Source organism: Trypanosoma theileri (genome assembly GCF_002087225.1).
Source record: "Trypanosoma theileri isolate Edinburgh chromosome Unknown TM35_Tth_3_V1, whole genome shotgun sequence".
Taxonomy (NCBI): Eukaryota; Euglenozoa; class Kinetoplastea; order Trypanosomatida; family Trypanosomatidae; genus Trypanosoma; species Trypanosoma theileri.
In genome coordinates, this window is record NW_021639845.1 from 441,190 (window position 1) to 449,650 (window position 8,461).

The 8,461-nt window shown below is 38.6% G+C and overlaps 3 protein-coding genes across 3 annotated transcripts; all 3 read right to left on the reverse strand.

Moving 5' to 3' along the window:
- Positions 1 to 278: 278 nt before the first annotated feature.
- On the reverse strand, positions 279 to 2,831 carry TM35_000032600 (uncharacterized protein; the record flags this gene model as incomplete). The annotated part of the gene is made up of 1 exon (XM_029022027.1): positions 279 to 2,831. One exon carries the CDS (start codon positions 2,829 to 2,831, stop codon positions 279 to 281), a length of 2,553 nt encoding a protein of 850 aa, XP_028886573.1.
- A 293-nt stretch (positions 2,832 to 3,124) lies between these two features.
- On the reverse strand, positions 3,125 to 5,197 carry TM35_000032610 (uncharacterized protein; the record flags this gene model as incomplete). The annotated part of the gene is made up of 1 exon (XM_029022028.1): positions 3,125 to 5,197. The coding sequence occupies one exon, from the start codon at positions 5,195 to 5,197 to the stop codon at positions 3,125 to 3,127; it is 2,073 nt and encodes a 690-aa protein (XP_028886574.1).
- Positions 5,198 to 5,649: 452 nt separating this feature from the next.
- Positions 5,650 to 7,776, reverse strand: TM35_000032620 (uncharacterized protein; the record flags this gene model as incomplete). The annotated part of the gene is made up of 1 exon (XM_029022029.1): positions 5,650 to 7,776. The coding sequence occupies one exon, from the start codon at positions 7,774 to 7,776 to the stop codon at positions 5,650 to 5,652; it is 2,127 nt and encodes a 708-aa protein (XP_028886575.1).
- Positions 7,777 to 8,461: the final 685 nt, after the last annotated feature.

The window sequence follows — 8,461 nt, forward strand, 5'->3', positions numbered from 1 at the left end:
AAATATCATAACTCAAAATACAAAAAAAGACACATAGAACATTTTCTCTTTATCCTTCTAGTGCACCTTAAGAAGAGAAAGGGAGGAAAGTCGGTATAGTTTTTTTTTTTTTTTTTTTTCATTGTTTATTTTTATCACATGTTCTTCTTCACCAAGGTTGGTATAATCAATATTATCTTTAAGGTTTCTCCCTTTCTCTTTTTTTTTTTCTCTCTCTCTCATATATATATTCTTCTCACAATCACCCACTTACTCAGAAACATTTTTTTTTTTAGATTCTACTCCGCTATGGGACCAGTACCATCATACTTTCTCGGATTGTTTGGGCACCCTGGCGGAGATGCTAAATGTGCCAACCAACCAGCAGATCCAGTCTGAAATCGTGCATGACATAAAGGACATACACTATGAGTTGGTACGGCCTTAATACAGGACATTGCATCAAGGTGTTTCTTAAAGTCTTCTACCCGTACTGCTTCTTTACACCTGGGACATTCACGTACTAAGTGTCGGTTTTCACATTCAGAAGTAAGATGTGGCTGCAGAGTGGCAATTTCTGTCACCTGATCACACAATGGACATGGACAAAGCATTGGACATGCACGAATATAATGAATATCTAGTCCAGCCTCTGTAAAAGTTTCATCACATTCACCACAGAATTGACATCTTTTCATCGTATGATGGTTACCTTCTTTCTCAGAAATATGATTAGGTAAATCTCTAGTGGAATTATTTTCGCTTGTATCTGGGGCAATTTCAGAAGAGGTAGTAACTCTAGACTCCGTTCCGGTAGAATATTTTCTTGTGGGATTAGTTGCCTTTAAAGAGATTACATGCTCTTTTATAGCACTCACTTGAGAAGATTTTAACCCTTCTAAATACGTTGCCGCACGTTTTGGCTCTAAAATAAGAATTTTGGCAAATAGATGATTTGCAGCCTCCCGCACCTCACCATTAGAATGCTGTAAAGAATTCAAAACTACTTTTGAGAGAATGTCATCTACACGATTAGAGATAGATTCACTACCATTAACATAATAACGATCTATAAGGGAACTAAGTATGTTGAGACGTGCAAGATGAATTTTGTACGAAACTGGTCGTTTTTTCACCTTGTCAGGGTCCACTAGAAGGGCTGAAATAACAGCCTCAAGGGCAATTTCAGAAATTCCCATAATAACAGATTCAGCTGTATCACGAACACGGTTGTTGTTGTCACCTGAACGATTCACCAATTCAGGAAGAAGAGAACTCAATTGTGGTATTAGGGAAGATGCTAGTGGAGCATCCTTTAACTTACCTGTTAAAATAGCTAAAAGAGCTTCACAAGAGGACAATACAACTTGTGCAACCGAATCAGCAATACCACGAGATGGGAGTGCCATATACAATAAAAGAGTTTCAACCACAATAGGAGAGTGCGAAGAAAGGGCGGCAAACCCTTCAGGAGATACAATAGCTCTAATAGCAACTTCACGAAGTTGTCCTTTTTTTCCAAACAAACATGCAGAACAGTACGTTCCAAAAACTTTTTCAGAACTTCTAGCTTCGGTAAGCACCTCACCTTTCAAAGGTGATGCAGGTTGTTGTTCACCAGAAAGTCGCAATATAGTAGAATTGATCGTTTTTTCCCATTCTGGTTTTCCCTCCATAAGTTCCAGAGGAATATTGACACCACCATTATTACCTTTAACATCATTTTCTTCTATACGTGTTACTATTTCTGAGGAGTCAAAGTTGTATTTCCCATTACCACAAACTGGGGTTTCATCAAAAAATTTTGGTGAACTGGCATCAGTTATTATTGGAGAGGCCTGAGACTTGATTGGTTTCTCAATATGATTCGGCTGCTCTTGAGTTAACTCTTCTTCTTGCAAGGAGGGGTATTGATTACTACTATTTAAAGGAGCAATCTTTTCATTTTGTTTTAATAAAGTTTCAGGAATTCTATAAGCCTTCTCCCGCAAACCATCTATCTCACGCTTTATCTGTTTGGCTAAAGCATAATCTTCCTTTTTTACGGCATCAGATTTTTGTTTTTCTAATTGATAAAGTTTCTTACCAGATTCCTCAAGGAAAACCAAAAACGTCTTCAAAGAAGCTGCAAGATCATAATCTTCTACAGCTACTGCCCGATCTTTCATAAGCATAACTTCTGTAATACGACGAGAGGTCGGAACATCAATTTCACGACCATTTTCTTCTAGATTTTTATATTCTAAATCATCCAGGGATGGCGGAGACATTTCATCCAATGGTACCTCTACTACCTCACCCACAAGACAAATTTCTTTTGTTAACCTATTCTGAAGTGTACGCAAAAGTACACCATGACTTGTCATCGCTATAATACCCACTTGATGAAAAACGTTGTAGTCACACCGATGAGGCCTTGATATAAGGAGTTTAACATAAACACACCTTCGACTAACATTAATGGTCTTCAGCTCACGAGCTGCATATTTGTTTTCCTCATTTGTAGAAAGTTGAACATATCCCAAGCGATGAAATGTACTTGATTCATATGACCTGACTTTACCAGATTCTATTTCTTCTTCTGTAGCCCCTGAAACGAATACTTCAATACGTGAAGGAATTTTGCATTCGTGTACTAGTATTCGAATAAAACGCAACTCCACTTCACCTTCGAAAGAAAAACCTAACTCTTGAGGATAGGGACACTCTTTTTTTGACTGCCATCCAAGAGTGCTTCGCGTATGATAGCGCAAAGCGCTTGCAGGGTGGTCTAGATCTTCTGAGGAATAGTGACATAAGGACATGCTCAACCGTGGACCATACTTGTCCTCCGAAGGAAACATGGCACCCATTATCCTTCTGGTATCCAACCTCAACCAGGAAACACTGCAACCCCATGCACCCCATAGAAAAAAAAAAGAACAAAAAAAAAAAAAAAAATGAAAATTATTAACTTGGTAGCAAGAAATATTCATCTCTAAGAGAGAAAAACAACAAGGACGAAAAAGGGATATAAATAATCACAAACGAACCCTTTTTTTTTTTTTTTTTGGAGGGGGTAAAGTTTTTTTTTTTCCATTTTAGATTAAAAATTCTATTATTCGACTTAACAACATGTTAAATTTTCTTTACGTACTCTGACCACTTAATCAGACTCTTCTTCCTCTTCCTCTTCTTCTTCTTCTCCCTCCTCTTCTTCTTCTTCTTCTTCTTCTTCTTCCTCCTCTTCTTCTTCTTCTTCTTCTTCTTCTTCCTCCTCTTCTTCCCCTTCCCCTTCCCCTTCTTCCTCCTCATTCATCTTCTTTTTATCACCCTTACCATTTATCTCAGAGACATCCAAGTTATGAATTGGCGCAACAATACAGTCGGGATCAAACTCCACCACATTATTCGGCATGAATATTAAATATTGTTTCAGTAAAGAAGCCAAATGTTCCAATAATGCAGCGAGGTGTTCGTCAGAACTCTTTTTCGTTTCAAGAGTTCCAAGCCTTTTCCCACAACAGAGTGAAAGGTCAAAAAGTGTTGAAGCTTGCTCAACCTCAGCCTTTGTCAAGCATTTCTTCATAGGAGGTCGCATTACCGCCCATGGGATATTTTTTCCTTGACAAAATTCACGAACAAATGTACGTGCACCAAGTTTAAAGGCATTATGCGAGTCAATACGTTTCACATTTAAGTTACTCTTCTTCTTTCCACGAGATGAAGCCACAACGGACGAAATCCGGACAAGTTTATTTGGAGTGGCATTACTAAACGAGGCGTCAAGAAGGGTTGTTTGCGTGCTCTGTTGACGAGAAGTAAAGTTAACTGAAGCTGTTAAAGAACTGCTGCAAACTTTTCCCATGGTTCCTGCATTTGATACAAATAAAGGAGAAACATAAAACCCCTTTTCTCTTCTCACAGTATGTCCAAGTCCACGGAGGAAACGTTCTCCTGCCTTAAGAGTTTTTTCTTCATCGAGAGATTCATTAAAACCTTCTGCAGATTGACAAAATCCCTGTGCAAGTGCGACCTTATCAATCGCACCAGCGAATAACATACAACCAATTAACTCAGGATCTGTTATTCGTTCAACAAAAGAAAAAGACTTAAAAACAACATCACCACCTATTGGTGAAGAAATGTCGCGCATCAAATGAGCATCCTCTGGAAACTGAAGTAGTGTAATTTCTTTAGCATTAGGAAAAGCCAATTTCAAGTTAATCTCTTCTTCATTATTATCTTCTTTTGACATCACTTGTATCTGGGCTGAAGAAACAGGAACAATACTAACACAAGAGTCACCTCCGTATTGTAAAATAGCACGACATAACGTTCTACGACCTGTATTAGGAAGTCCAATAACAAACGAAGAGAGTTTTCCTTCAACATTACAATGCTTGTTAGACTGTGCACAGTTATCACTGTTCAAAAACTGCCTCATAATACGGATAAAATGTCTTGTAGTTTTCTCAAACTGATTAGAAAATGGGCAAAATGCAATACATACATTCTCACTAGGCTCCAATAAAACTTTTCCATTAGCAGATGTTCCATACCTTTCAGACAATGCATGTGCTACAAGAGAGATCTGAGAAACTATGGCTGGAGATGATACAAGGTCAACTTTGGTTATAGCGAATAGTATAAGAACCTTTCGTTTTCCACCATTTTTACCGTAAAGATTACTTTCGTTTATAATAGCATCAAGAAGACCCCATGGTATGCATTGAACTGCACATCGAGCATCAAGAGTTACCACAAAAGCAGCTGAGGGAAGTTCCATTAATGATCCTGAAGGAGGAAAAACCATTTCAGAAAGAACCTTGTTGAATTGATAAGTAAAATTATTAGATTCACGTACAGGAATATACGTTAGAGCTTTCTTTCCTACCTGTGATGGAGGAATACAAGAAACTTCCTCAGAAACTGATTCAAGGTTATTATCATCCTCAGATTTCTTTTTAAGTCGATTTGCTTTTTCAACACGGGCATTCTCTCGTGCTTGAAGCACACTTTTAAGAATGGCCTCTTTATCAGGATGTGCATTAGAGACTCTCAAGGCTAATTTGGCCATTTCACGACTTTTCTTAGATCTCTTTGGTCCAAGTCCAGATTTCTTTAAAGCCTTCGCAGCCTTGCGCAAGTCACGTTTATGTTCCCTCTTTTTTCGTTCAATCTTATGACGCTGACGCGAGGTCATGCGCTTTGATGGTCCAGTCCTAACCTTAGGCATTGTATTTATCTCGTGGTGACTTCCTTTGCTTATTCAAGAAAAAAAAAAAAAAGAAGCCGATAAAGAAAATTAAACAGTAAAAAAAAAAAGAAAGAAATGTATGAAATGAAGGGGAAACAAGCAAAAAGGGAAAAATAGTATGAAATATCAGTATACATCTCTCCTAAACAAAGTTGAGTGGAAGAAAAAAAAAAAAAAAAAGACATCGTCCCCATACTCACTACTGAAGACATACATATATTAAAGAACACAATCCCGATCATTCTAGCAACTTGAAGCACACTACAAAACATAAAAAAAAAAATAATGTCAGAAAAAGTCTCTCTCTATAGATACCTATCCCGAGTTTACAATTTCCTCCTATTAACCTCTCTCTCTCTCTCTCTCTCTCTCACCCCTCATTCCAGCCCCCATCCCTTAACTAATTCCCCAGAAAACCCGCTACTAAACTTTCAAACTTGTGACACAAGAACATTTCCATCAAGTCCTAATTTCTCTTGAACAGCCCCATCAGGGTAAATAATTACTGGAACATTGAACTTAAAATTCCTAAGATCCAATTTCTCCAACAATTTCTCAGTCTCATGAGAAGGTAGTTCAGACAACTCTTTCGTGGTCTTTCCAACAACCTTCTCCAGTGTTCTCCTCAATTGGTTCGCTAAAGCTACATCCATAAGGCGGTTAAGAGAACGATAAAGTTGAACCATCCTTGGAGCAGCATAGCGACGCTCTGCACTGTCTGATGCACGAAACCTTTCTGGGCGGTTAACATATTGTTCCCATTCTGAAATAATACTATCAAAAAAAGGTAATTTACCATCAATAGTACCTCCTTGAACCCATCGTTTCATTCTCATACACCTTTCATCCCATTTATGTCGACGATCGTAATTAAAATCAGGATGATACCATGGAAGTCTGCGTGTTTCAGGTACATCAGGATCAAATACCTCATAAAAATTAGCCCATGTATTAGCCATTGGATTTCGCTTCTTGTCTTTTTTTATTGTCTCAAACGTTAAACTGTTTATGATAGCATAATTTGCATTATCAGAAATCCATTCATTATAAAGCTTCTCCTGGGTTGCACCAATTGGAACTTTTGCCCAATTATATTCAAGAGGTGAAATCAAATACCGTAGTCGAAAGTAAAAAGCATCAGTTTTCCATAAACGTGGGTTAGGCATCTCACGCATAGTTTGCTTTAAATACTTCTCATATTCATCAAATTTAGTAGAGTAAAAATCATCATCTTGTCTAGCCAAAGTACGTTCAGCATTAATTCGATTTGACTCAGGATGAGTTTCTCGAATAAGATATTGAAATAATTGCTCCCTATTTTTTGTATAAAGATCTTCCATAGAAGTTTCCATCATAGTTTCAATATCTTTAACAAGTCTACGATACCCACGTCTATTTTTACTTGCGTAGTGTTTAGGTTGATTGTAACCACTTTCAATCCATCCTTGCATTTCTCTTCTAGCGTTTTGACGATCAGGATCAACATTTTTTATATACCAACCCTCATAATCTAGATTTTTTTCCCAGTAATTGGTACCATCTGCTTCGAACTTTTCAAAATAACCTTTCGAGGTAGTCCATGATACAGGAATCCTACCAGCCATTAACTTAAATTCCTTTTCAGATTCCTTTCCTAACCACGACCAGTGTCCATCATATGGACCTTCACGTCTTTGTTCCTCTCCATTCCAAAAAGCCCTTTCTTCTTGCATTTTACCTTCTTCTCTTGTATAACCACGTACTAGTTCATCTTGACTTTCCCATTCAAAAAACTTTGCTACAGATGCACGACTTCTTCTAAATAAAATTACTTCTTGATATTCCATCCAACCATTATGAAGTAGATGTCTTATTGCGTCAGGATCCTTAGTATGCTGATTTTGAAGAAAACGTTCACGTATTTTTCCTTTCATATCTGGTAATGGTGTAAGAAGCCAATAATAATGCTTCACCATTGGAAGTCCTTTAAGACAAGAGCGATAAAGAGACATCATAGCTGCCTTTAGTTCCCAATTCACCACAGTATTGGCCAATAATGTTATATTCCCCTCTCTTTTACCAGTTACAGAAGCATAAGAAAAATCAGGATGATGACCTTCAAAGGGTGGAAGAGGTATTACATCACGATAATCAACAGCTTCTTTATTTGCTGGTTCTCGAACATAATTTTGGTATCGCATAGCAGCAGGACCTCCTGTAAAGTATGGTGCTTGTTCAAATTTACCAAGGGATGTATCATACTCAGGAGCCTTAAGATTATCAGAACGATCCTTAGGTTCATTTGGTTCAATAATGCGCTTACTAGGGAGATTTGCATCCCCTCTGGGGTAACGTTTTTCAAAATAGGTGGGCTCTTTCTTCTCCGCATAAATACCAGGACGATTATCCTTTCCTGTTGCACCTGGAATAGGTCCACTATAGTCCTTCTCCTGTGGATTCATTTTTCCTTCTTTTTGAGCACCAGTACCGGAGAAAGAAATAGGTGATCCTGTACCTACATTTGCCACAAATCTAGTTAACCAAATTCTTTTTTCAGCAATATTTGACCGTCGAAGCATTATGTTACCTTTTTCTTTCTTACGATAAAAAAGAGTGAACCAGTATAAAGTCCTCCAAGGAAACACAGAAAAAAAAAAAAAACAAAGAAGTATGAATGTTAATAGAGAGAAATGGGGGAAAAAAAAACATACAATGAGGCAAATGCTTAGGAAAAAAAAGAAAACAAAAACACAGAGAATAGGATAACCACAATTTACCTTTTGTCTTCACCCAAAGAAAAAAAAAAAAAAAAACTCACACACCACCCACCGGAGCATCCGCAACGCCGACGCGCCCGCCCAAGCCCCAGAACCACGGCCCATTTGAAGGAAGAACGCCCACCGATTCAAAAAGAAAAAAAGAAAAAAAAAAGGGGGGTGTTGGGACACGGGGTCGGGAAACCGACGCCGGGGGATGGCCAGCCGGGGCGATGTCCGTTCCTCCCCGTGTCCTTCGCCGGGCGCGGCGGCGCGACGTTCGGACTTTCTCTTTGCGATTCGGTTTCGGGGCGGCCCGCGCGGTGACGGCGTTGGCGGTCGTTTCAAGGGGGGAAGCCGGCGTTGTGTCCAGGGCGCGCGGGGTTCGAGGTTTTTTTTTTTTTTCTTCTTTTCAACTGTTCTCTTTTTTTTTTTGCCCGTTGGCGGCACTGGGCGTTTTTGTATATTTTGGTTTTTCTTCTGTGGTGTCGATCCATTTTTTTTTTTT